This window comes from Bos grunniens, chromosome 13, assembly GCF_055505025.1.
Source record: "Bos grunniens cultivar Pamir isolate PY7600 chromosome 13, Bosgru_T2T1.0, whole genome shotgun sequence".
In the NCBI taxonomy this organism is placed as follows: domain Eukaryota; kingdom Metazoa; phylum Chordata; class Mammalia; order Artiodactyla; family Bovidae; genus Bos; species Bos grunniens.
In genome coordinates this window covers 41,333,578-41,361,485 of record NC_141177.1, presented here as the reverse complement: position 1 = coordinate 41,361,485, position 27,908 = coordinate 41,333,578, and the positions used below count along the sequence as shown (strand labels likewise).

General features: G+C 49.9%; 1 protein-coding gene across 1 annotated transcript; it reads right to left on the bottom strand.

Annotated features, from left to right (window-relative positions):
* Positions 1-489: 489 nt before the first annotated feature.
* Positions 490-4,412, bottom strand: LOC147360838 (cystatin-C). The gene is made up of 3 exons (XM_086333657.1): positions 4,108-4,412; positions 1,589-1,702; positions 490-795 (listed from the first exon to the last, which is right to left on the bottom strand). The coding sequence occupies exons 1-3, from the start codon at positions 4,357-4,359 to the stop codon at positions 715-717; spliced, it is 447 nt and encodes a 148-aa protein (XP_086189783.1). The 5' UTR covers positions 4,360-4,412; the 3' UTR covers positions 490-714.
* Between the last annotated feature and the right edge of the window lie 23,496 nt (positions 4,413-27,908).

Here is a 27,908-nt window from a genome sequence, read left to right as displayed (position 1 = left end):
CTGACCTTCACTGACCTTGATTCTGATGGGTACTCCCCCCACCCCATTTCCATCAGTTACACATATTTTTAATCTTTGTCTTTTGGTAGGAGCCCAGAGTTGTTGTGGAACGAGGATGACATAAGCCACTCCTTATTTTGCTTCTAGGGAACATGACCAGTGAGTCATCCAAGCCGTCTGATCAGCTCAGCACATGCGCAGCTCCTCAGAGGGTGGCCTACGCCTTGGGCTCCATCACACTCCCCGGCCCTCCTGTCCAGCCCCAGTGCATGGTCTGACATTTTGCAAACACAGCAGCCAAGTCTCTGGGGTCAGCAGCTCAGGTCCCCTGCTCTCCCCTGTCTGAAAGAAGTCACCGAAGCTGAAGGTCCAGCTCCCAGCCGTGTCCGCTCCCCGCCCCCTGCCTGCCCTCAGAGCCAGTGAGAGGGGTAAAGTAACAGCGTCGACCCTTCCTTCTCAACCTTCTGAGACAGTGAGCAACTCAACGAGTAGCTGCTGTTACTTTTTTATTGAGTAAAATAGCAGAGCACCGTGCACTTGGAAAGCAATTAGAAGAAAGAAACGAGTTAGAGTCCCCCTGGCAGATCAGACAATGCCCAAGGAGCCTGTGTCTGCAGGGGCGGCATGGGGAAGGCACGGCCAGTAGGCAGTCACCCACCACAAGTGTGGGCACTCTGCAGGAGCGTGAGTGAGAGGCGGTCAGTGGCCTGCCTGTTAATCCTGGCAGCTAAACTTCACCAGGTTGATGGTGTTCATCCATGGGACGACGTAAACCTGGAAGGAGCACAGCTTTTCCTGTGAAAGGAAAGAGGGGAACAGTGGGTCAGGGTTACAGTTAAAGACTGAGGTGCACCCCCCAGCCCCCCTCCCCAGAGCGCTGGCACTGAGACAGGTCCAGAGGGAGGACCCAGAGGCTGGGATACAGGTCCAGGAAACCCCTGCAGAGGTGGGGCCTGGGAAAGGTGACCAAGGAGTGCAGCCCTCCCTGAGGCCAAGACCCCCAAGAACCGGCCAAGCCCCCGGGAGAGCCTGGGCTTTGGTGAGTGGGCAGCATCTCAGGGTTTCAGCACGGTTCAGGCCTCTGTGTGCATACTCGTTAAGCCGCTTCAGTTGTATCCAACCTTGCGACCCTATGGATTGTAGCCCACCAGGCTTTCCTGTCCTGGGATTCTCCTGGCAAGAATACTGGAGTGGGCTGCCATGTTCTCCTCCAGGGCATCTTCCTGACCCATGGACTGAACCCCCATCTCTTATGTCTCCTGCATTGGCAAGTGGGTTCTTTTCCACTGGTGCCATCTGGGAGGCCTTTACAAGCCTCTAAAGCCTTCTAATCTATCTGGGGTGGGGGTGGGGGACAAGGATGGGATTAAAGGGCCCTTTCTTGCTCCCTAGCAAACACCCCCAGCTGTGTCCTCCATCCAGCAGACAACAACCCCCAAAGCACACGGTACCCCAATTCCCCAGTGGAAACCCCCTACAGACACACAGCAGTCATGTGCACACGTGCATCCTTCCCCATCATACCCCCAGCCACAGCTGTGACATGTCCCCAAGGGCACCCCCATCTTTGCCCCCAGCAGGCACATACCCTCTTCAGGTGCGGCTGGTTATGGAAGGGACAGCTGTCTAAGTTGGCCTGGGACTTGGTACATGTAGTCCGGCCAAGCTCCACGTCCAAGAAATAGTTCATCCCTGACACGACCTGGATATGCAGAGAGCAGACACAGTTAGCACACCCTGTGACTGTGAACATGCACACACACACACACACACACACACACACACACACGTGGTTACATTCCTCCCACCACACCCCAAGTCCATGGTCACAAGTTGCCAGGGCCGCACCCTGGAAGCACAGTGGCCTCTTGACAGCCCCTGTATCCCAGGCCCTCCCTGGAACTTCTTTACCAGCTGCTCCAATCAGGAGTCTCCCACAGGGACCCAGAAAGGGGAATCCACAGGCCAACATGCTAACCAGGTCCAGGAACAGAAGGCACAGCTTTGAGGAGCCAGCCAGGGTGCGGACAAGAAACCGACCAGCGCCCCAGGCCAGGGCGGGGACTGAGCACAAGGTGCGGCCATAGCCCACGCCGCACCCACAGGAAGGCTGCTGCCTGGTGGTTCCTTTAGCGGAGCTTCAGTCCCCAGTGTGGAGCCCATGGCATCCCATTCCCTGTTCGTAGTCCAGGTTTATCCACTCCCTCTCGGAGAGGGGGAACCAAGAGCTTCACATTCACGATGTTCAGGCCAATAGAAGACCGCCTGGCATGCCTTCCTCTTAAGTGTGACTTCTGAGAGCGTGTCATATCCTCTGGGTCTTTTACACTTGAGGTTACAGGAGAGATGTGAACTCTAGCCTCACACGGGCACTCGAGACATGCCTGGTTAGAACTTGCAGAAGCATGAGGGGCAGGGACCGGGCTCCAAGTCCCACCTCGTGGAACCATGATCCCTTTCTGCTGTCACTTTCCCATATGGCCAAGGAGCTAGTGTCACCCTGGAGAGGAGCAGGCTGGAGAGGACCTGGCAAGTGGGGAGAGCAGTCACATTCAAAGGGAACAGCACCAGCCCACTGCCACGGGAGGAGAGATGGCTGTGGCCCTGACCCACCTCCTGTGGTTTCAGGAGAAGGTAGCAGGAAGCCCTGAGGCTGGCAGGCAGGACCACACTTCCGCTGCTTGTGTGGCTGCAACCCACTCTCCAAGGGGACATAGGCCAGATGGTCTCAACTCTAGCCTTCTTTCAAGGACCAGTGCAAAGCCCTGTAGTCCTCCCTAATTCTCCCTCCTGCCCTCTTCCCAACTCTGACAACAGGCTCCTCTCTGGCCAGAACCCCAGGCAGAGGTCAGGCTGTCAGCAACGGTGTGTCCATCTCAGGGTGGGGGTGTGACGTCACAGCCCAGAGGCTGCTCCTATGGACAGGACATGTGGATGAACCACAGTCCACGAGCCTGTTTTCTTAGGCCAGGTCCCCTGCTGTGGGACACACCTGAGACCACAGGGCCCACTCATGAACTCATCTGTTTGCTGATAACCTCCGGGTTCTCTGGAGAGCAGCCAGGCCCCCTGCAAGGAGGGTGTTTGGCGTGTCTGACCCCCACGTCACTGCACGATGATGAGAGGACCACGGGAGGCCAGGTGTGTTCAGTGGCACCTGCGGAGAGGAGGCTCAGAGGAACTCGCTCTTCTGTGTGACTCAAGGCTCAGTTTGAGGAAACATCAAGCCAAACCCAGACCCAGTGACCGTCTGAGCCATGACTGGCAGACACTTCAGAAGCAAAGTCAAGGTCATGAGACAGACCGGCAGCTGCCCCAGAGTAAAGGAGATCACAGGACAGAGGCTGAGGTGGGGGGCCCGGGAATATCCTTGGCTGTAACGGACACAGTGGAATGTCAGTGACATCTGAATAAGACCTGTGTATCAAAGTGTCAGGGTTGATACCTGATTTTCAAAATTGTATTGTGGTTATGGAAGAAAATGCCTGTTTTTACGAAATATACACAGAAGTGTTCACCTTCAAAAACTTCAGAAAATAAATGCATATATGTACATCCCTACACACAGGTACGTGGGGAAGAGGTGGATCAAGCAAATACGGCAACTTTTCAACAGTTAGGGCATCTGGGTGAAGAATCCACAGTGAATCTATGCTAGGTACTGTTTCTGAAACTGCTCTGTAAGTCTGAAATTGCGTCAAAATAAAAAGCTAAAAGGAAAAGGTGCTTAAAGAATCACTCAGTGTGCAGTCAGGTGTGAGTTTTCCTTCGTCTGTGGTCATTTAGTTGACAGCTCGCGATGAACCTCGGGACCCAGTGACCCCAGCGCCTACCTAGCAAGCTGGCCAGTCCCGTGAAGGGCTGCAGGCGCCGGGAAAGGCCGAGGGCCGCGCCCGGGTGAGAAGCGCAATTGCATCCCTGGCGATTCCCAGGGCCTCTAGGTGCTGGGGGCTGCCCTCCCGCGCGAGTTCGGGGCCCCCGGGCGGGGCTGGTGACTGCGCGCAGGCCTCGCCCTCCGGGGGCCGGGCTTCGGCAGAGTGCCCGCACCCCTACCCTGAGGCCTGACCTGCGGCCCCTGATCTCCGCACCCTGCCCCGGCGGACGCACCTGCTTGCGGGCGCGCACCACGCGCACCACGCGGCTCTGGTAAGCGTCGTTGCTCCGCTTGTTGAACTCGCTGACCGCAAAAGACAGCGCCTCCTGCACGCCCTCCTCGTTGACGTCCGCCTCCATCAGGCCGCCCAGCAGGCGACCCTTCCTAGGGCCCTGCGCTGCCGCGGGGCTCACGGCCAGGGCCAGGGCCAGGGCGACGATCAGGGAGGCCAGCAGGAGCAGTGGGGCGCGCGGGGAGCCCACCATGGTCTCTCGGATGCAAAAAGACTGCAGTCGAGGGGCGATCCGCGGGTGCTAGCATCACCCCGTGCGCCGCGGCGCCTTTATAACCGGGCCGTGGTGGCCCGCCCCGCCCCCTTCCACTTGGCCTCGCCTCTTCCGCCCCGTTGCCCCGCCCACGTTCTCCGCCCTAGCCCCGCCCCTCCCGGAGTTACCGTCCTCCCAACCCCGCCCACTCTTTCCCAGTCCCGCCCTCCTCCCATGGTCCCCATCCTCCCCGCCGGCCGCAGCGCCTTTACGCCTGGGCTGTGGGGGACCGCCTCGCCCGCTCCTGCTTGGCCCTGCCTCTTCCGCCCCGTTGCCCCTCCCGGGATGCTCGGTCCGCCAGACCCCGCCCACTCCCCCAGTCCCGCCCTCCTCCCGTGGGTCCCCACCCGCCCTACCCCCTCCCACTTGGCCAGCCTCTTCCGCCCAGTTGCCCCGGCCACGGCCTCCACCCTAGCCCCACGCCCCAGACTCTGTCTGCTCCAACCCTGCCCTCTCCTCCCCAGCCCCGCCCTCCTCCCGTGGTTCCCCATCCGCCCCCAGCCTGTCCCAGAGTCCTGATCTTGTGCTCCGGTGCTCCTCGAGCCGGCTCACCGCGGTCTTTCAGAGGATGTCCCCGCACCGGGCCGTCGAAACCTATGCACCCGAGCTCTGTCTCCTGGTCTGAGAGGGCCTCTCGGCCTCCTGGCCGTCCGGGCGCCTGCTCCGCGTCTAGGAGTCCACAGAGAGCACGGCTGAGGTTTCCGAGGCAGCGGGAGGAAGACCTTGGTTGCGCCCTGTCTCGGAAAGTTCTTCCCCACAGAAGCTCATCGGGTTCTCTTTCTCACAACTCGTTTAATTATTCAACCATACACCTTTCTGGGGCTTCTCCCTGGCCAGGGTGTCTGGGGCCTGTAGCTGGGGGCGGGGGACTCTTGAGGCAGTAGAGCCCCCGCTTGACCGAGGGTTAAGCCCCCGCTTAACCCGTGCATAACTACATTTTCTAGGAGACACATTAAAAAGTGTAAGATGGTAACGGACGAACCTATATGCGAGACAGCAAAAGAGACACAGATATAAAGAACAGACTTTTGGACTCTGTAGCAGGAGAGGGTGGGATGATTTGAGAGAATAGCATTGAAACATGTATATTACCATATGTGAAATAGATTGCCAGTGCACTGGGACAACCCAGAGGGATGGGATGGGGAGGTGGGAAGGGTGTTCAGGATGGGGGACACATGTACACCCATGGCTGATTCATGTCAATGTATGGCAAAAATCACTACAAATTGTAATTAGCCTCCAATTATAATAAATGAACAAATTTTTTAAATGTAAAAAGAAAAAATGTATAACAATGATTTTTATTTAACTCAATATATCCAAAATGTTATTTCAACATATACAAGCAATTGTGAATGACAACTTTTACACTCTTCTGTGTGTGTACATTTTACCCTTAGAGCAGATGTCAAGGCCAGTAGGCCTCATCTCCCAGAGGAACTGTGGTCTTGCCTGGCCCGGCTTTAGAGGGGTCGGGTAGGGACGGGGTCAGTGATCAGTGATTAAGATAAGGGGTGATGTGGGGTTGTGTTGGAAGTGAAGGGTGAAATAGACATTGGTGCCTCTGGATGCTGGTCAGGGAGGCCTCTGAGAGGACAGACGTTTGGGCTAAAACCTACCTAAAGGGCAAGAAGTCCTGCCGACACAGAGGAAGAGCACTTCAGGCAAAGGAAGAGCCAGTGCAAAGGCCCTGGGATGAGGCTGGGCCACCCTGCTCTAGGGACAAGAGACTGCTGGTGTTTAAGCAGGGAAGGGGAATGACCCGGAAGCTCACCCTGGCAACTGGGTGCACCCTAAACCGTGGGTGGGGGGACCCCTTCCTCGTGGGTGTGGGAAGGACAGCCCCTGAGGGAATGGATGGAAGCCTGGGGGCTGCTCTCGCTCCTCTCCTCAGAGAAGCACAGCACTGGCTCTGGTCCTCTGTCCACTGCCTGGAAAACTTGCTTGATTCTTAAAAATCAACTTGAGTGAGGTATGACGCACACACAATAAATGCCTTATTTTATGTGTCCAGACAGGAATTTTAGCAAATGCATACATTGGTATTACTTCCCCTCCAAGCTCTAGAACACTTCCATTAGCCTGTTTCCTCCTACCTCTCTGTGGTCAATCTCTTGCTCGCCCCTGGGCTTGGACGATGCACACCCCTGTTTCTGTGGACTGAGGCCTTGCCTGTTCTTGAACTTTCCACAAATGGCCTCATGCAGTGTGTTCCTCTGGGTTTTGAGCATACAGACTTTTTATTTAATAATAAAATACTTTTTATTTAACCCAATATATCTAAAATATTATCTCAACATATACAAGCAATTTTTGAGCCTCCTCTACTGTGTTAACCTAGTTGTTGGTTCTCTTTCTTCCCAGATTGAGAGGATGTGGTCAGTTGGGTATTGATTGGGCTGCCAGATCCTTTAGTCTAGGACCATGCAGATCCAGGCCGGAGAATGGCCCTGGGAGTTGGGGGAAAGGCTGTTCTCTAACCTGTACCCTGTGTGCCCGAAGATGACCCAGTAACCGATGACCTAAAGAGATGGTGGCAGAAATACCAGATGGCCTCTGGGCCTGTGGTGCACATCCAGAGGAGGACTCTCTCAGGAGTGGTCAAGGCAATGGTCAGTGAGCATCAGCCCACAGCCACTGTGGCCTTAGGGCTGGACTAGCAGGAATCTGGCATGAAATCCAGAATGATATTAACAGTGAATATTTATGTTCAGTATTTCTGAGACCCTGTTGTCTTGAGGCCCAGTTATAACTGTAGGGGGTGGGAAATTTTTCCTTATACCTTTCTAGGTTCTTTGGCTGGCCTAATAATTAAATTGCCATAAGACAGATTAACAAGAGAAAAATACATTTAACTGTGTACATTTAGAAACCCCATAAAGGAAAGACACAAAGGCAGTCAGGCAGTTGAAGCTTATAAGCCACCCTGACCTAAGGAAAGGAATGGGGGGCTGGGACTTCAAGTAGAGCAGGGGTGACTCATGGGAAGATGAGATGAGCAGGTGCTTGGGGATCAGATGTCAGCCCTACGGCACAGATTGCTCTTTCAGATAAATATGTCTCTCTGGTATCTAAATTCCTTTTGGCAATTCAGAGGAGGTAAAAGCTTTTCCTGAGGCTGCTGGATCTTGATTCCTTCCGTTCAAAATACCCCACCTGCCATGGTAGCACGTTAGGGGTGGTGTCTTCTGCCCCCTCTCCATCTCCCCCTGCTCTGACTCAGGTGTGTGTGTGTGTGTGTGCTCAGTCGTGTCTGACTCTTTGCAACTCCATGGACTGTAGTCCGCCAGGCTCCTCTGTCCATGGAATTTTCCAGGCAAGAATACCAGAGCTAGTTGCCGTTCCCTTCTCCAGGGGATCTTCCTCACCCAGGGATCAAACCCAGGCCTCCCGCACTGCAGGCAAATTCTTTATCCCTGCACCGCCTGGGAAGCCCAGGAGCCTCTGGAAAAGTTATGGCACCCAATAGGTGAAGAAGGGTTGCCTTTGCAGTACAGTAAGAGAGAGGAGTGAAAAGCAAAGGAGAAAAGGAAAGATATATGTATATGAATGCAGAGTTCCAAAGAATAGCGAGAAAAGATAAGAAAGCCTTCCTCAGCGATCAATGCAAAGAAATGGAGGAAAACAACAGAATGGGAAAGACTAGAGATCTCTTCAAGAAAATTAGAGATACCAAGGGAACATTTCATGCAAAGATGGGCTCAATAAAGGACAGAAATGGTATGGACCTAACAGAAGCAGAAGATATTAAGAAGAGGTGGCAAGAATACACAGAAGAACTGTACAAAAAAGATCTTCATGACCCAGATAATCACGATGGTGTGATCACTCATCTAGAGCCAAACATCCTGGAATGTGAAGTCAAGTGGGCCTTAGAAATCATCACTATGAACAAAGCTAGTGGAGGTGATGGAATTCCAGTTGAGCTATTTCAAATCCTGAAAGATGATGCTGTGAAAGTGCTGCACTCAATATGCCAGCAAATTTGGAAAACTCAGCAGTGGCCACAGGACTGGAAAAGGTCAGTTTTCATTCCAATCCCAAAGAAAGGCAATGCCAAAGAATGCTCAAACTACTGCACAACTGCACTCATCTCACACGCTAGTAAAGTAATGCTCAAAATTCTCCAAGCCAGGCTTCAGCAATATGTGAACCGTGAACTTCCTGATGTTCAAGCTGGTTTTAGAAAAGGCAGAGGAACCAGAGATCAAATTGCCAACATCCACTGGATCATGGAAAAAGCAAGAGAGTTCCAGAAAAACATCTATTTCTGCCTTATTGACTATGCCAAAGCCTTTGACTGTGTGGATCACAATAAACTGTGGAAAATTCTGAAAGAGATAGAAATACCAGACCACCGGCCTGCCTCTTGAGAAATCTGTATGTAGGTCAGGAAGCAACAGTTAGAACTGGACATGGAACAACAGACTGGTTCCAAATAGGAAAAGGAGTATGTCAAGGCTGTATATTGTCTCCCTGCTTATTTAACTTATATGCAGAGTACATCATGAGAAACGCTGGACTGGAAGAAGCACAAGCTGGAATCCAGATTGCCGGGAGAAATACCAATAACCTCAGATGTGCAGATGACACCACCCTTATGGCAGAAAGTGAAGAGGAACTAAAAAGCCTCTTGATGAAGGTGAAAGTGGAGAGTGAAAAAGTTGGCTTAAAGCTCAGCATTCAGAAAATGAAGATCATGGCATCCGGTCCCATCACTTCATGGGAAATAGATGGGGAAACAGTGGAAACAGTGTCAGACTTTATTTTGGGGTCTCCAAAATCACTGCAGATGGTGACTGCAGCCATGAAATTAAAAGACACTTACTCCTTGGAAGGAAAGTTATGACCAACCTAGATAGCATATTCACAAGCAGAGACATTACTTTGCCAACCAAGGTCCGTCTAGTCAAGGCTATGGTTTTTCCTGTGGTCATGTATGGATGTGAGAGTTTGACTGTGAAGAAGACTGAGCACTGAAGAATTGATGCTTTGAACTGTGGTGTTGGAGAAGACTCTTGAGAGTCCCTTGGACTGCAAGGAGATCCAACCAGTCCATTCTGAAGGAGATCAGCCCTGGGATTTCTTTGGAAGGAATGATGCTGAGGCTGAAACTCCAATACTTTGGCCACCTCATGCGAAGAGTTGACTCATTGGAAAAGACTCTGATGCTGGGAGGGATTGGGGGCGGGAGGAGAAGGGGATGACAGAGGATGAGATGGCTGGATGGCATCACTGACTCGATGGACGTGAGTCTGAGTGACCTCCGGGAGTTGGTGATGGACAGGGAGACCTGGCGTGCTGTGATTCATGGGGTCGCAAAGAGTCGGACACGACTGAGCGACTGAACTGAACTGAAGAGAGAGGAAGTGCTTTCTCAGTTAACTAGAAGAGAGGGGAACTCCACAAAGGGGAGAGTGGGCTGCCATGGCCCACGCTTCTGAGTGGCATGACTGTCTTTTAAGGGCAGGAACTGTCCTCACCAGGGTTTCCCACCTCGCAGGCAGCTGGGACTGCCGCCTCAGGAGGTGTGCTGGGTAGAGACAGACAGGGTCCTCCCATCTGTGTTGTCATCAGGGAGGAGGTGCAGGGCAGCAGAGAATATGGGAGCATGGTGGTGGGTGTGAATGTGTTGGGGCAGCCTGAATGCTGACCTGTGTGGCTGGAGGTCAGTTACACTGGTGATAGGCATTTTGATACAGAGACATCTCTTATCCCAGGAAGGGGTGCCCACAGAACTGCCAGAGTGGCCTGCAGGACAGTCTGATGAGGCAGAGAAGGCTGGGCTTCTCTTCTAGCTGTAAGGGTGACCTTGGAAAATATCAGAAGTGTGGCGAGGCCAGCCGCTTTGTTAACCCTAGGGTCTGGGGTCAGGAACACAGACATGGGCAGGCTTTGGTGGGATGTGTAAGCATGGGTAAAGATGGCAGAGCACCCATCTCTCTTACACTGTTGGTGGGAATGTAAATTGAATGATGACTGTGGAGAACAGTATGAAGGTTCCTTGAAAAACTAAAATTAGAACTGTGCTATGACCTAACAATCCCACTACTGGGCGTATATCCTGAGAAAACTATAATTAAAAGGACACGTGGATCCCAATCCCAGTGTTCCTTGCAGCACTATTTACGATAGCCGGGACACGGAAACAACCTAAGCGTCCAACAGCTGAGTGGATAAAGAAGATGTGGTACATATATACAGTGGAATACTGCTCAGCCATAAAAGGAAAGAAATTGGGTCATTTGTAGAGTCGTAGATGGACCTAGGGTCTGTCACATAGAATGAAGTAAGTCAGAAAGAGAAAAACAAATATACTAACTCATGCATATAGGATCTAGGTCTTCCCTGGTGCCTCTGGTGGTAAAGAATCTGCCTGCAATGCAGGAGACCTGAGTTTGATCCCTGGGTCAGGAAGATCCTCTGAAGAAGGGACTGGTTACCCACTCCAGTATTCTTGCCTGGAGAATTCCATGGACAGAAGAGCCTGGCAGGCCACAGTCCATGGGGTCACAAAGAGTCAGACATGACTGAGCAACCAACATACTTATGGAATCTAGAAAAATGGTACAGATGAACCTAGTTCCAGGGCAGGAATAGAGACCCAGATGTAGAAAATGGACTTGTGGACACAGAGGCCAAAGGGGAGGGTGGGATGAATTGAGAGAGTAGCATTGAGATATATACACTACCAAGTGTAAATTAGATAGCTAGTGAGAAGCTGCTGTATAGCACAGGGAGCTCAGCTCGGTGCTCCTGATGACCTAGACGGGGGGATAGGAGGAGTGGAGGGAAGTCCGAGAGAGGGGACATATGTATGCACATAGAAGATTCATTTTGTTGTACAGCAGAAACTAACACAACATTGTAAAGCAATAGTCCTCCAAAAAATTTTTAAAAAATGAGCAGCCCATGGCTTGGGGTCTGTGACCTGTGGCTCCTGGGATAAAGCAGGAACCCAGAGAGAAAGAGCAAACTGAAGTTGAGATAGGGGGTTCTGGCACCCAACCATCAGGTGCAGCGTGGAGGGGCGCATGTCTGCACAGGAGATGAGTATGTGTCCTTCTGCCGGGTGAAGAACAAACCAGTCGTATTTCCACAAAACTGTGTGTGTGACTGCTGATCTCATGATCTGAGTTAGCAGAGTGAGGAATTAAGGCGAGAGAGTGGCAGTTCTCTAAAATCAGTAAGCAATCATAAGTGGATATGAAGTAATACTTTAATAAATACATGGCCAAGTGCATAAAACATTCCCCCAAAGTGTAAGTGACCACATCAAGTAGCTAAGAGTTGAGATTCCCAGCACTGGGGCTTTTGAATAATTAAAACCTGGTGTTTGAAGAGTGGGCTTGCCTGGGCTTGCCAGGTGGCTCAGTGGTAAAGAATCTGCCTGCCAAGTAGTAAATCCAGGTTGGATTCCTGGGTTGGTAAGATCCCCCGGAGGAGGAAATGGCAACTCACTCCAGTATTCTTGCCTGAAAAATTCCATGGACAGAGAAGCCTTGCGGGCTACAGTTCATGGGGTCACAAAGAGTCAGACACGACTTAGCAACTAAAACCACCACCACCACAGAGGTAGCTTGAACTGAGCAAGTCCTGGGTTTTGTAGCATCTTATCATGGAAAGGTTGGGAACCTCTCTTATGGAGGCACAGGGTTCTCTGGGGTGGAGCTCTGGTGTCCCTTACACACACCTCCCCACAGTGCCCCCTTCCCACCCTCACGGTCCGGGAGACTCAAGGATGCTTCTAAACATGTGCCAATATGGGCAAAGTATCTAGGGCTCTGCTAGGGGTTGATGCCACAGCAGTAGGGCACCAGGATGCTCAGGATGAAGGCTGCCAACAGCCCCCATAGAAGAGGCCAGAGCAAGCCCAGCAGCCTGAGGCTGACCTGTCCTTAATGTGGAAGAAGAGAGTCCTCTCAAAACTTGTGCTCAGGTCCACGTGTAAATGGCCCTCCTTGCCTTGTGTTGTCAGTTACCATTTACCAGGGCTGCTCCTGAGCGTGTGTGTGTGTGTGTGTGCGCGTGTGTGTGTGTGTGTGTATGTGAAGCAGCACAGCCAGGGTGTTAAGGACAAGGAGAGGAGGTCCAGGGATGGGGGAGGGGCAGCTTGTGCATCATCTGCCCTGCTCCCCAGACTCCTCCATCTCTCTGGGCCTCAGTCCAACCAGGAGGAAAACAGCATGGCTCTGAGCCGGATTGAGCAATCCCCTTGGCACCTCCGGGTGGTAAGCATTTCCTTTCCAGATCCACAATGTAATCACTGCTTGACTTCCTCTGGGTGTTTGTGCTGCCTTGAAATCTCATTCCTTCAGCAATCTGCAGTGGGGCAGCCCTGTTAAAGCTGGATCCCTGGATGCTGGGCCTGGCACTCCCTGCCCCAGAGGACAAGTGTTAGGATAATTTCTTTCACACTAGAAGCCAGGCAGGCCGGTGCTCTGTCTAACCCCAGGTCTTGCCTGGAACATGGTGAAAATACTCTTGCCAATTTGGGGCTTGTGAGATGAGGGAGAACCAGAAAAGGGAGATGAGGAAAGAGAGAGGCAGAGAAGGGTGGGTGCAGGAAGGAGGAGGGAGATACATTTCCCCTGACATTTCATTGTGGAAATTTTCAAACAGGCAACCAAGTTAGAAGGATCTTACCAAAACACCTATACTTTCACCACCCAGATTCTGCCACTCATACTGTACTTTAGTTATTTTATCACGTGTGTGTCTACCTGTCCCTCTTTCTCTTCGGCCATCACCCATCCTTTTAAATGTATTTCAAAAGGAGGTGTCGACATCAGTGCATTTCACAGCCAAATACTTACACACTAGACCTTGATGTTTGCATATAGCTTCATTTGGTGTAAAATTTACCGATTGTGAAACGTACAAATCCGAAGTGAACATTCACTTGATTTTGAAAGGTATGTGTAACCCTCACCCCTAGCAGCTAAGAAAGATGACCATCACTCCAGAAAGTCACCTCACCCCACTTACCAGTCACTTTGGGCCCCCACCCTCAGAGACAATGCTTCACTGACTGATTTTTTTTAAGTATATAGATTAATTTTATATAGAAACTAAGTATATAAAAATTAAGGGTTTCCCTGGTGGCTCAGATGGTAAAGAATCCGCCTGCAATGCAAGAGGTCCAGGTTCAGTCCTTGGGTCGGGAAGATCCCTTGGAGAAGTGAATGGCTATCCACTCCAGTATTCTTGCCTGGAGAATCCCATGGACAGAGAAGCCTGGTGGGCTACAGTCCATAAGATCACAAAGAGTCAGACATGACTGAGCAACTAACACTTAACTATAGATTAGTTTTGTCTATTCTGGCAGTTTATTGACTGGACTTCCACAATATGCGGACTTATCGATGTGGCTTTTTTTCACTCAGTTTCTGAGATCATGACTTGCTGTTTAAGTTGTATATTTATAAGTCACCCCTTGACTGCCACCAGAACCCTCCAGAAGAGTCTCAGGAGGGTCTTGGGCCCTCGATTGCAGGCACAGCTACAATGACCAGGACACCAGCTTTTGATTACCCAGAATGTTTGCTGAAGCTTCTCTTTGCAACCTGAGACAACCTCTTTCCCTTTTCCTCCCGGCCCGCTCCCCGCTTCCCTTCCTTGCCCTATCCTCAAAACTGGCTTTAATTTTTGGAAAAAAAAAAAAAAGATGCCACCATCACTAGAGGAAAACCTGATTTTAAAAGACCAAGAGTTGATGTTCCCAATGCTTCCTTGTATCTGAAAATAAAATTTCTTGTTCTTTTTTTTTTTAAATCAAATTAGTTAAATATGTTTGTTATAAAAACAAAGAAAAGTGTACAGGGGATAAGTTGCCCGTGGTTGCACCTATGTGGGCGTGTGTACAGGTGGTGGCTGTTTACCTCACTGAGGTCGTGTGATGACTTATCCCTGTCACGTTTCTCCCTGTCATTACGTCATGATTATTTTTCATGAAGTTAATCATCTTCAAAAGCTCTGCTATGCTCCCTATTCAACTTGCCATTCCATAGTTTAATTTTTTTCTCTAATGCAAGATGTTTAGGTTCCCCCCTTTTATTCCTGTAATGAATAATACTGTGATAGAGATTGTGATAGGAAAAAGTCTTAGTGTGTATTTTGATTTTTTGCTTGTTTGTTTAAAGTCTTTATTGAATTTCTTACAATACTTCTTCTGTTTCATGTTTTGCTTTTGGGGCCACGAGACATGTGGAATCTTAGCTCCCTGACCAGGGATTGAACCTGCATCCGATGCGTTGGAAGGCGAAGTCTTAACCACTGGACTGCCAGGGAAGTCCCTTGGTACAGATTGTTTTCTTCCTGGAATTTGAATTATTAGGTCAGAGGCTACAAAGAATTTTTTTGGGGGGTGGGAGGAATGCTACAGATTGCCAAGGAGTTCTCCAGAAAGCTGTGCCTGACTCAGTCGGGTCCAAGGAGCAAAGAGAAAGTAACGGTACTCAAGTCAGATCAGAAGCAGCGTTCTGTGTTTTACTTGGTTTGGGGCTATTTACAAGCCCAGGCGGCCTCGGTGCCACTTCCCTGGGCTGAGACGCTCGGTGCTGCCACCTCTCTGGCAATTCTGTCCCCAGACTATAGCCTTTCTACCTGGATCACATTGTGGTGGTCCCATCTTGGACTACTTATCTTCCAAGAAAAATGTGACCAGTTCCATATCTATGCTGTTTCATCGACTTAGAGAGCATTTGTAGAACACAAGATGTCAGAGACTAACTTAAACATGGAAAAGCTCGGCTCCTGCCCTCCAGAAGTCCTGGCCTAAGGAGAAAGGCTTGTAAACAGGTATTTCAACACTGAATGATGCAAACCATCATGGTTTCGGGAAGGCCCGGAGGCTGTGCTCTGGGTTCTGCCTGGGCCTCTCACCAGGCACGTGGCCACGGCTGCAGAAGGAGCAGTGTGGTCTTGATTCGCTTGTGAACCCCAAGAAAGCTGGAGGGTGGCCTATTTTTCCTGGTCTAAGTCTGGAGAATTCCCTGGTCCAGCCTCCTTGCCAGCCTCAGCCAGGGCCCTACACTTGCAGCCCCGAGTGCACCTTCCCTCGAGGCCCGGTCGTTTGCAGTTGTAATATCCTCCATGCCCACGACTCCCACGCCGTGTCTCCTGCACAGATCTGCCACCTCACCCCTGATGGTGTTATTTGCATGGCGAGCCCCACCTTCCAAAGTTTCCTTAATGCCATCTCACTTTTATGAAAGACCTGCTTTCACTAATGGAAGGGGATCTGCAAAGGATTTTCATTTTTACAAAATAAAGGGGCAGGAAATGAAAATTGCATTCAGCCTCTGTTCCCATCAAGCCTTTACGGGGTCAGTACACCCCAGGAGCGGGAATAGCCCCACCAGCTCCTTCCCTGGAATCATGATCATTGTCTCATCTTCAGCTGTCAGAGCCGTGAGCTGTGTCTGTGAGCATCTGGGCCAGATCTCCATGTGTTTTGTGCATCTGTCAGCAAGATGTGTCTTAAGGCAGCTGCTTCTTCACCCTAGGCCATTTCTTCCATGAAAGTTTTCCTAGGACACTCTACTTTTGGATACTGGGGAGAACCTCTAATAAGAAACATATATTTGGTCTCCATCCTGTTCTTGGCACAGAGCTTCTAAAACTCTTGCAGTTTCCTGAGGAAGGAAACATAAAGGTGTCTTTCATTATGCAACTGAGGAGACGTTTGGAGCCCCACCCAAGGCTGGGGGTTGTTTTCCAGGGGATCCAACCATATGGTTAGAGGGTGGGAACTTTCAGATCCACCACTCACCCTTCACCTTGGGAATGAACAGGAAGAAGGGCTAGGGGCTGAATCAATCTTGAAACTGGCTTCTGAAGTGGGTGGGGGAGTCAGTTGGTAGGAGTTTACACTTCACATAGACAGTTGAGTTGAATTAAAGGACACCCAGCTGGTATCAGAACACTGATAACTGTGGGGAAAGTTCACACCTCTGAGCTGGTGACCAGCATCAGTCACTGGTACGAGAAGCCTACCTCCAAATCCATCTGATTGCCTCTCCACTTGGTGGCCTGAGACCCCTCAACACTGCCCATCCCCAAACTGCGAGCAGCTTTGCCCCTCTCCTTCCTGCCCTCACAGAGTTCCCCACTGTGGTCGGGGCTGTAACTTCAGGATCAGCCCCTCGGGGACACCTTCCACCACCACACAGTTTAAAATTGTGACTCCCTCCCCCTTCTCCACCCTCCTAGCTTCCTTCCCTACTTTATTTTTCCCATTGTACCTTCTGAATGTGTGGGTATATAGTTTCCTTCTTTTCTGTCTCTACCGACAGAATGCAAGCTTGGTTTTCCTGTTTTGTTCACTGCCTTTCCCCTTGCCTGGCCCATTACCATAATAATATGAGTGCTACCTAAAATAATGAATGAACTGCATTAGTTGTCTTAAAAAAAAAACTGATTTTTGTTGTTTTTGTGAAAATGATGTCACCGTTTCCTCCCACTATAGCTTGTCTTTTTTTCCAATGTTTATTTTTATTTCTTTATTTGGCTGCGCCTGGTCTTAGATGTGCCATTCGGGATCTTCAGTCTTTGTTTTGGCGTGCCAACTCTTAGTTGTGGCATGTGGGATCTAGTTCCCTGACCAGGGGTTGAACTCCATCAGCATGGAGTCTTAATCACTGGATCACCAGGGAAGTCCCTATAGCTTAAGTCTTATAGAATTGAAGTTAATTCTTTTCAATAAGACAGTGAAAGGAAAGCCCTCAGGGAATTGGAAAAAAGAGAAGTAAAACTGAAAACAGTCCCTGCTATCACTTGTTTTTCATGTCTCAGGAATTTGGGGAAATGAAATCTACAGCGAAGTCAGGTTCTGTGGTTGAGGCACAAGGAAGGCTGCCAAGGAGGTCAGGTCTAGACACACTCATCTGAAAACAGCTGATGGTTAAAGCATAATCCCATCCCCCTCTGCTTCTTATTGGCCCTCCAGAAGCATGCTTTCTGCACCTGAGGACCTTCACAGAATAAAGCTGCTTCTCCCTGAGCTGTTCTTGGTCAGTGCAAGAGGGAGGCTGGGAGGCTGCCAGCGGATGGAAAGTGGCAGAGAGTGACATGAAGACGGAACAGGGGGTGCCCTCCCTGCCTCCCCGCACAGCTTCCAAGGCCAGGGGTCCTGACTGAGCACATCCAACTTGTCCAAGGAGAGGGAGTCTTTGCAAAGACGGACAAGTGTTAGCCAGCCCCCTGGCAGACGAGACTCTGTCTGCCCATGAGGGTCATGGGGCGGAGGCGGGGAGGCGGGGGTTCCAAGCGCCCTGGGCCAGTACAGTGGGGCACCAGCTCATTCACCATGACCACAAAGACCAGAACAATGGCCACTGTGTTCTCATGCCTGTGTGTGAAAGACTCAGGTCAGCTTGCAAGATGCAGAAGAAATACAGAGAAAACAGGGCTATTTGGGAAGTTTGGGATACGGGCCCAAAACACGACAAAACAGCGGTCTAAAAGTAAAGCACCGAGTTTTACTTTGGGAGGAGACTGTATCATAATTTGTCCAACGTGCTCCTCTGGTTCAGGTTAGTGTGTGGAAGATGAGAGAGAAATAAAATAAAAAGAAAAACGGGAGAAGAGTTTTATTTTTCCCTCGGTTACTCCTTCGCTTCTTCTTTATGTGGACCCGAGTTTCTGCCTGCACTGTTTTCCTTCTTCCCAAAAAAAGAGTGATTCATTTTTCAGTTGTGAGAAGCTCCGTGGCTGATGCCTGGCGCCCCGTCGGAGAGACTGTGCACGCGGATTCGCTCAGGGGTTGGCAGGTCGGGTCCTCTAGGGGCTGCAACGGACTCAGGAACACTCGGGAATGGAATTGTACAGCCAGGCCAGCAGGCTGGGTGCTTGGACCCTTAGGTCTGAGTGAGGAACTCACAGCTCAGCACATGAGATTTTTTATTTAGAAAGATTTCAGATTTAGGAGAAAGTTTGTAAAGATAGATGGTGGGTTTTCTGTGTGACCTTGTGTGCATCCCCAGTTAATCAAGTCCTAATTTGAAGCTGTTGCGAAGGTTCTTTGTGGATGTGATAACAGTCCAGGTAGGTTTGCATGAAGGAGGGGCAGGTATTCTGGGTGACCTGGGTGAGCTTCCTGCAACAGGTCCAAAGACCTGAGAGCAGAACTGAGTTTCCTTGAGTTGGAAGGAACTGCCTGGGGGTGGGTGGGGGGTCCTGGGGCCACAGCTCCAACCCAGCCATCCCAATAGGCCTTTCTCCCCTGGTCTTGTAGCCACCAGAGTCTCACCCCAAACCTTGTGGCCATCTTCTTCTGGCTCTGCTTCTCTACCTGATCCCTGCCAATGCACACACCTGTATCACTTGTGAGCTTTTGCCTGATTTCATACCCACACATAAACACACACTTATAAAATTAAAAGTTCAAGTTTGTCCAGGTTGGCAAATGCTCTTAGTCCCAAAACACCTCTGAGGGCACCACTTAACTTTCAGAGATCTCATCTCCTCTTTGATTTTGGACTTTTGTTTCTTGTTATCTTGCCAAATCTTTGATGCTTTAAGAAATTAAGATTTTAAGTCAGTAGTTTTTGTTATTTCTAGTGGGAGGTTGGTCCCACCCCCATCCTGCCTTCTTCCTGGAAATGGAGTCCTTCTCTGACCTTCCCAGACTTGGCTGAACTGCACACTTAGAAACTAAAATCCAACATGATTGTCTAAGCAAGTTAACATGTGGAAAAGCAGGTGTAAGGTTTTCAAGTCTTCTGTTCTTTAGGCAAAGTATCACTGCAAGTTTCCTTCAAATAGACTGTAAAAATGGAATTGCAAAAAACTACAAAGAAATAGAGGAAAACAACAGAATGGGAAAGACTAGAGATCTCTTCAAGAAAATCAGAGATACCAAAGGAATATTTCATGCAAAGATGGGCTCGATAAAGGACAGAAATGGTATAGACCTAACAAAAGCAGAAGATATTAAGAAGAGATGGCAAGAATACACAGAAAAACTGTACAAAAAAGATCTTCACGACCCAGATAATCACGATGGTGTGATCACTGACCTAGAGCCAGACATCCTGTAATGCGAAGTCAAGTGGGCCTTAGAAAGCATCACTACGAACAAAGCTAGTGGAGGTGATGGAATTCCAGTTGAGCTATTTCAAATCCTGAAAGATGATGCTGTGAAAGTGCTGCACTCAATATGCCAGCAAATTTGGAAGACTCAACAGTGGCCACAGGACCGGAAAAGGTCAGTTTTCATTCCAATCCCAAAGAAAGGCAACACCAAAGAATGCTCAAACTACCGCACAATTGCACTCATCTCACACGCTAGTAAAGCAATGCTCAAAATTCTCCAAGCCAGGCTTCAGCAATATGTGAACCGTGAATTTCCAGACATTCAAGCTGGTTTTAGAAAAGGCAGAGGAACCAGAGATCATATTGCCAACATCCGCTGGATCATGGAAAAAGCAAGAGAGTTCCAGAAAAACATCTATTTCTGCTTTATTGACTATGCCAAAGCCTTTGATTGTGTGGATCACAATAAACTGTGGAAAAATCTGAAAGAGATGGGAATACCAGACCACCTGACCTGCCTCTTGAGAAATTTGAATGCAGGTCAGGAAGCAATAGTTAGAACTGGACATGGAACAACAGACTGGTTCCAAATAGGAAAAGGAGTACGTCAAGGCTGTATACTGTCACCCTGCTTATTTAACTTATATGCAGAGTACATCATGAGAAACGCTGGACTGGAGGAAACACAAGCTAGAATCAAGATTGCCGGGAGAAATATCAATAACCTCAGATATGCAGATGACACCACCCTTATGGCAGAAAGTGAAGAGGAACTAAAAAGCCTCTTGATGAAGGTGAAAGTGGAGAGTGAAAAAGTTGGCTTAAAGCTCAACATTCAGAAAACGAAGATCATGGCATCCGGTCCCATCACTTCATGGGAAATAGATGGGGAAACAGTGGAAACAGTGTCAGACTTTATTTTTGGGGACTCCAAAATCACTGCAGATGGTGACTGCAGCCATGAAATTAAAAGACACTTACTCCTTGGAAGGAAAGTTATGACCAACCTAGATAGCATATTCACAAGCAGAGACATTACTTTGCCAACAAAGGTCGGTCTAGTCAAGGCTATGGTTTTTCCTGTGGTCATGTATGGATGTGAGAGTTGGACTGTGAAGAAGACTGAGCGCCAAAGAATTGATGCTTTTGAACTGTGGTGTTGGAGAAGACTCTTGAGAGTCCCTTGGACTGCAAGGAGATCCAACCAGTCCATTCTGAAGGAGATCAGCCCTGGGATTTCTTTGGAGGGAATGATGCTGAGGCTGAAACTCCCAATACTTTGGCCACCTCATGTGAAGAGTTGACTCATTGGAAAAGACTCTGATGTTGGGAGGGATTGGGGGCAAGAGGAGAAGGGGATGACAGAGGATGAGATGGCTGGATGGCATCACTGACTCGATGGACGTGAGTCTGAGTGACCTCCGGGAGTTGGTGATGGACAGGGAGGCCTGGCGTGCTGCGATTCATGGGGTCACAAAGAGTCGGACACGACTGAGTGACTGATCTGATCTGACCAAAATTGAATTGATTTAAAAAAAATCTGAAATTTTCTAAGAAATGTTTTTAAACATTTAATTTTCTAGTCACTACTAAATCATTTTAAAATTGCAATGCTTTATCCAGAAAGTATCGCTCCAGCAAACCCGACCCCTAAGAATGCAAGAGTAATGGCTCTGTGTAAGCCTATTATTATTATTAGTTTAAAAAAATTTTAGTGGAGTATAGTTGATTTACAATGCTGTGTTACTTTCAGCAAAGTGAATCAGTTATGCATATACATATATCCACTCTTTTTTAGATTCTTTTCCCATATAGGTCGCTACAAATTAATCACTAAAGGGAGGTTGCCTATAGGTTAAAGTATACACAACAGTCCATCTCCTGGAACCCTGCATCACTGGCCTGAACATTAAGCTAAAACACCCATTTTTTTTTAGCTCTCAGGAAACCTCCTGACCAGACTGACAACTGGACCAGGAAACATTTGCAACAACTTATAGCCTTTTTTCAGAGAAGGAAATGGCAACCCACTCCAGTATTCTTGCCTGAGAAATCCCATGGACAGGGGAGCCTAGCAGACTACAGTCCATGGGGTCACAAAGAGTTGGACACGACTGAGCAACAAACACACATGGCCTTTTTTATGGGCTTCCCCAGTGACTCAGCAGTAAAAGAATCTGCCTACAACGCAGGAGCTGCAGGGGATGCAGATTTGATCCCTGGGTGGGAAAGATTCCCCTGGAGGAGGAAATGGCAACCCACTCCAGTGTTCTTGCCTGGAGATTCCCATGGAAAGAGGAGCCTGGCAGGCTACAGTCCGCAGGAACTGAGTGCGCACACACACACGGTCTTTTTTATTTACTTCCTCACCTGCCCTTTTCTTTGTTCTATAGAATAAACCAGCATACAGACCCAAAGTAGTTCTTAGGAACATTCATCCACCCTCGTCTCAGTCTGCTGGCTTTCCTATTCCTTTCCGTTCACTATTCCGTCCCCAACCACTCGGATCTCAATTGATCATCCTGTTGTACGGTAAGCAGTAGAGTCTGGACTCCGTATGTTACTAGTTGGAGTCCTCATTCTGGTCCTTGGGCATGCTGCCTCCAATCCCCTTGGCTGGGTAGGGGTCCGGGCAGTGTATGGTGATGCTAGGCTGAGGATCCGTGGAAGAAAGGGCCATCCTACGCCTGTGTGGGTCTCTTCCTCAAATCCCCACCACAGTGCTTAGGAAATGTCACTCCCTTTCTCCCTGAGGCTGTGAGGATGGTGATGGGAAATGGGGACGACCTGGAGGGGGCAAGCGAGGGGAAAGGGGAAGCGGCGGGAAAATGAAGGTGCCACCAGGTCCTTTTCTAAGTGCTTCCTCACTTTCTGACAATCCGAGAGGCCCTTCCCGTGCTTTGTCGATATTGAAATCCACCAAGAATTGGTGATTAGCACATCCTCACACTCACACGGTCAGAAAGGGGACAGGAACCAAGTGTGCTTCTTCCCCATGGACGTGGAAGCAGGCTAGTGTGCAACGACAGGGTGTGGAAAGTGATGGGTCAGCCCAGCAGGGACCAGAGGGAGTGAGAGGCTGGCGCCCCACAGGCATAGCCCCAGGGCTGGACCTGGGGAGAGCGAGGCAGGCAGGTTGCTCTGCCAACCTGGGCGCAGATTCCCTAAACACCATGGGGCTGTGTTATTGGTTGGCACCCAAAGGGTCTCCTGGTGCTTATGTTACCAAGGCTTTTACTCTTGCTTTTTAGTGAGATTTCAGCCAAGCCCCAAAGATCTGCAGACCTAAATACATGACCAGCCACACGCAGGGGGTCTCGGTGGTGATGGTTTAAGAAGGGAGAAGTGAGTGCCAAGAATATGTCTATTAAGGATAAAATCCCTGGTGGGCATGCATAGCTGAAGGGGTCTGTAAAAACCAAGAAGTGATTGATAGGGTAAAAAAGCTCTTTCCGGGCTCAATTGTAGATCCTCTGGGTTCAAGTCTGACTTCCTAAGCAGTGTGAATTCTCAGCATTTGGTCCGGCATTCCTTCATTAGCTGGTCTGGATAAATGCGAGCTTTGTCCTTTCCGGAATTTGAATTTCCCCTGGTGAGAACAGAGTGGATAGAATAAAGGACTGTACTGTCAGCCAATGCTCTGCACTCAGACTGAGAGGCCACCATCTCAGGCTGGCTGGACTCGCCTGGATGGGGTGGGAGCAGCGTCTGGACAGCGTGGGAAAGAGCCTTTCTGTGTTGGGGAGCCTGGGACCTGGCTAAACCCACACCCTTTGGCACAGCTGTGTCAGGACATGGGCCATTGTGTCTCTGCTGCTTTGAGTGGACTCCCTGTGTTGTTAGCTTTTAACAAATGCACAATGTGAGAGTCGTAATCAGGTTTTATTTGAGGCAAAATGAGGAATACAGCCCAGGAGACAGCAACTCAGCTCCGAGAAACTGCTCCAGAGAGGTAGGGGTCAGTATATATGTGATTTTGGTGAAGGGGGAGAACTTGCAATCAAGCACATATTTTTTGCAAAAGGTTTCTGTAGTCATGAGGAACAGTCATCAGCATGCAGGATTTTAATGCTTTTCTAGATATAAGGAGATACAGGAATTGGGCTCATGAAATCAGCCCCTGAATATATCTAACTATTTGGAGACCTGTTATGCCATTTTTCCCCCCAGAGCATAGTGTGCTTCATTTCTGCTCTTCACCCTGATTTCCTTGCAGTGAATGTGTGTTAAGTCAGTTTAGTCATGTCTGACTCTTTGCAACCCCACGGACTGCAGCCCGTCAGGGTCCTCTGTCTATGGGATTCTCCAGGCAAGAATACTGGAGTGGGTTGCCATGCCCTCCTCCAGGGGATCTTCCCAAACCAGAGATTGAACCCAGGTCTCTTAAGTCTTCTGAATTGGCAGATTCTTTACCACTAGTGCCACCTGGGACACTGATCTCCTTTCAGGCTGTTGTTGAAATTCAGCAGCTACAGCAACACATGATTTAATCCTTGTAGAGGTAGATGGCAACGGCAAGTGCCAATTTGTAGTTGACAGAGTGCACTCGTTTGCCTGCTGGCTCTGCCCTCTCTCTGCCCGTGGTCCAGAGGAGTGAGGCAGGGGCTCCTGCTCAAGAGGGGGTTTCCTTAGCTCCCTCACTTCGGGCCACAGCGACCTGCTTCCCACTTCCTCTTTCACTTCCTCCCCAAAGGTCTGGAATAAAGAGTGGAATCTCTCCTTAGCACAGGAGGAACTCCGTCCTTCTCCATCCCTCTTTCACTTCCCGATGAGCTGAGCTCCCTGCAAAGGACTGACCAGAGGCTCCACCCCACCCACCTACCCTCCTCCTATTGTTGTTTACCAAGTGGATGAGAGGAGGGGGTGGGCAGCTGCGTGGGGTCTGCAACTCACCAGAAAGACCTCCTACAAGGTGCCCGGAAGTGGGGCTGGCACTGCTCTGACCTCATAGCTGTTTCCCCTGTGCCTCTGGGGACAGAAGAAGAGGGATGGTGTGAGTCCCTAATACTCACCATCTCCCAGGAGGACACGGGCTTGAATGTCGCAAGGTGATAGACAACCTAGGTCAGAGGTATCTGCCATGCAGGGCGTGGGTCTGAGATGGGGAGCCCAGTGGGAAGGCATTCCTGGACTGGGTCCACCTGCCGACAACAGGACAGCAATTCTGGAAACAAGCTGGGCAGAACAGCTGGTCTAGAGGCCAGGCAGACCATCCCTGTCTGGGGGCTTCAGAGCAGAGCTTCCCAGACTTGAACGTGCACCTGAAACGCCAGTTCTGACTCGTCCGTTCTGGGATGGACCTGAGACCCTGCATTTCTGCCCTGCTCCTGGGTGACTCGGTGAACCTCGGAGCAGGGGGTGCAGACCCGGGGCTGAGCTGCAAGCACAGTCCTGGGGGTGTCTGGTCAGCTCTTGGCCTCCATCCTTGCTTCCTGTCACATGATTCGCTGGCGCGCTTGTTTGGATAACCTCCCACTGGGGGTAGAGGTGAGCAGGACCACGTGGCTATGGGTCAACACATGTGTCCAGCATCGAGCCCGTGTCCTCACGAGCAGTCGCCCAGCATGAAGCACATGGACATACGTTTCATATCTCACGGTAAAACCATGACTTTAATTACTTATGACTCTGAAGGCTCCCGTCAGTCTAACTCCAGTGACCCTGGTTCTCTCTCAGAAGCGCTCTCAGGATAAAACCTTTGCAGAGCAGCCTGTGAAACTCGGGCTGATGGATGCTGCTGAAGCCGTCATGATTTAGCTGCTTAGTCAAATCTAAGATTTTAGGTTTCTGTGCTAGACTCTTGCAGCTTTAATGTTTTATTTTGGGGGTGCTGCTGAGTGTCTGAACTGGCTTTGTCTCTGGGGCACCCACTTTTGTGGCTCCTGGGGGAAGCCAGAGTTCCAACCTCAGTACATGACCCTCCTCCCACCCCATGGACCAGGGAACATGGTGCCCATCATTGCTGCCATTCTGGATTTTAATTTGAGGATGGGGACAGGTGGCTCAGTGGTGAAGAATCCAATGCAGGAGACACAGGTTCAATCCCTAGGTTGGGAAAACTGGAGGAGGAAATGGCAATTCACTCCAATATTCTCGCCTGGAGAATCCCATGGACAGAGAAGCCTGGCAGGCTACAGTCCATAGGGTTACACAGAGTGAGACACAACCGAGCGACTTAGCTCACACACGTACAGAGAGACAGGAACCTTTGATGAGGAAGCGTCCGTGTCCCCTGCGGCAGTGCTGGTGGGCTGCACACTGCCCTTCAGGCCACGATGCTCAAGGCCACATCCATTGCTGAGCAAGGGCAGGAGCTGCAGCTGTGACCAGTGTGACCATGACGGTGACCAGGCCACCCAACACCGCTCAGTCTGGGGTGGTTTCCGAGCCGGGCTCTCCAGCCACCTCCCCCACCCCCACCTTTGTGAACCATCTCATTTCCTCGCAAATGGACTTTTCTCTCTGAAGTCATTAGACTTGGTTTCGGTTCCTTGCACTGTGCTCCTTTTCTTCAGAGAATCCCAGTGTTGATATAAAAGACTCTCTAATTTCCTCACTTTTTCCACCACTAGCTGCTGATTCTGGATCTTCTGGGATTTCCCATACTTTTCAGTTGAAAGGCAGTGTAGCCATGTTAAGCTAAATTAGAACACAGCTACGTGTCATTGGTTGTGGTTTCTGGAGCATGGTTTGTAAGCATGTATTAAGTAATTTAATAAGTATCTTCTCTGGAACTGCCCAGGACGTCCAGTGGTTAAGACTTCATCTTCCAATGTAGGAGGTGTGGGTTCAATCCCTGGTTGGGGAACTAAGATCTCACATGCCTCGAGGCCAAAAAAAAAGGTAAAACAAAAGCAATACAGGGCTTCTCTGGTGGCTCAGATAGTAAAGAATCTGCCCACAAGGCAGGAGATCTGGGTTCAATTCCTGGGTCAGGAAGATCCCTTGGAGAAAGAAATAGCAACCCACTCTAGTATTCTTGCCTGGAGAATCCCATGGACAGAGGAGGAACCTGACGGGCTACAGTCCATGGGGTTGCAGAGAGTCGGACACGACTGAGAGACTAACACTTTGCTTGTAACAAATTCAATAAAGACTTTATAAATAGCCCCCATACAAACAATCTTTGAAAAATTAAGTATCTCCTCCAACTACCAAGTGTTGAAGCGTTGGCGGTGTGCGATGGGCAGGCCACTGCTCCATCTGGCTGAGATCCAGATGCACTGAGTCCAAGACGGTGACATGCAGGGACTGCACCAGCGTCCTTGAGGTGTGGTCCCAGTGTCCTTTCCCTCCTTGGGCTGCTATCTAACACCGACTAAGAGAAGATAAAGCTCCCCGGGCTAGCCACTGGGTGTTCAGAATTCCACCGGTCAGCAGTGGTGAGCACATGGCCTTGGACTGCCATAATATTCCCTGAGGTGTGATCAGCCACCCTCCAGTGAAACTTAATTAGCAATGACATCCTCAGAGAACTGCCATTAAAATGTCCGGGGATATCAGCGCTAACAAATGAAAGGGGGTGTGGGAAATCATCGTATATCTTCTATTTCCAGCCGCTCACCTTGGTACAGGGGTGGAAGTGACAGCATAAGCAGCTGGCTGCAACGCCAAGGTCAGGTGGAAGGCCCCCCTTCTCCTTGCTCTCTCTGGTGCCTCCGAGGACAAGGGGAAGCGTCACCTGTTCTCTTGAGCTTTCAGGCATGGAATCCAAGACAAACCACCTTGAATAGGAACTGTTGAATCACAAATGACACGTTATTCCTCCAAACAGGAAGGTGAATAGCTAACCTCCACTAATGGGACTTACTTGAGTGAAAATAAAGATTAAGGGGCTAACGTGTTGAAAGCCAGAATCCATCACTGAATTCCTCCATTCCTGGATGAGGGTACTGAAGGAAATGCAAGTTAGGCACCAAGTGAAAGTTACATGAACACACACACACACACAACACACAGATGGCAAGCTGGGACTTCTCGGCACAGGGTGAGCCCCCATCCAGGAGATGTGCCACTTTACATGGCCTTTTCCATGTGGCCTGTCCACTTTACTTCCCTGGCATTTGGCTTCCCACCTGGTAGCCAACTTCCCGTCTGGCTACATGGTGAATTTGAGGCTTGGGCAATCCTGGCACCTTCTGTTAGCTCCAGCAGAAACTCAACAAGATAGAGGCTTAAAAACATTACAGAAGCCTTGAGATTTGTCCCTGACAAAAGCTGGATTTCACACAGTGTCTGTACTTCAGGACTTGCTATAGCCGGCTGCCTCTAATTTCTAACCCAAACCTTGAACTTGACCCTTCCTGCTGCCTAGTTGGACCCCAGGGGTGGCTCAGCCCCTCCTAACTCAGGTGAGTAAGGAAAACAGCTCCAGGAGTAGAAGCAGAGACAGAAAGTAAAAAACTCAGGCCTTCAGATTCGCTGGGACATGGAAGTGTGTCAGATACTGA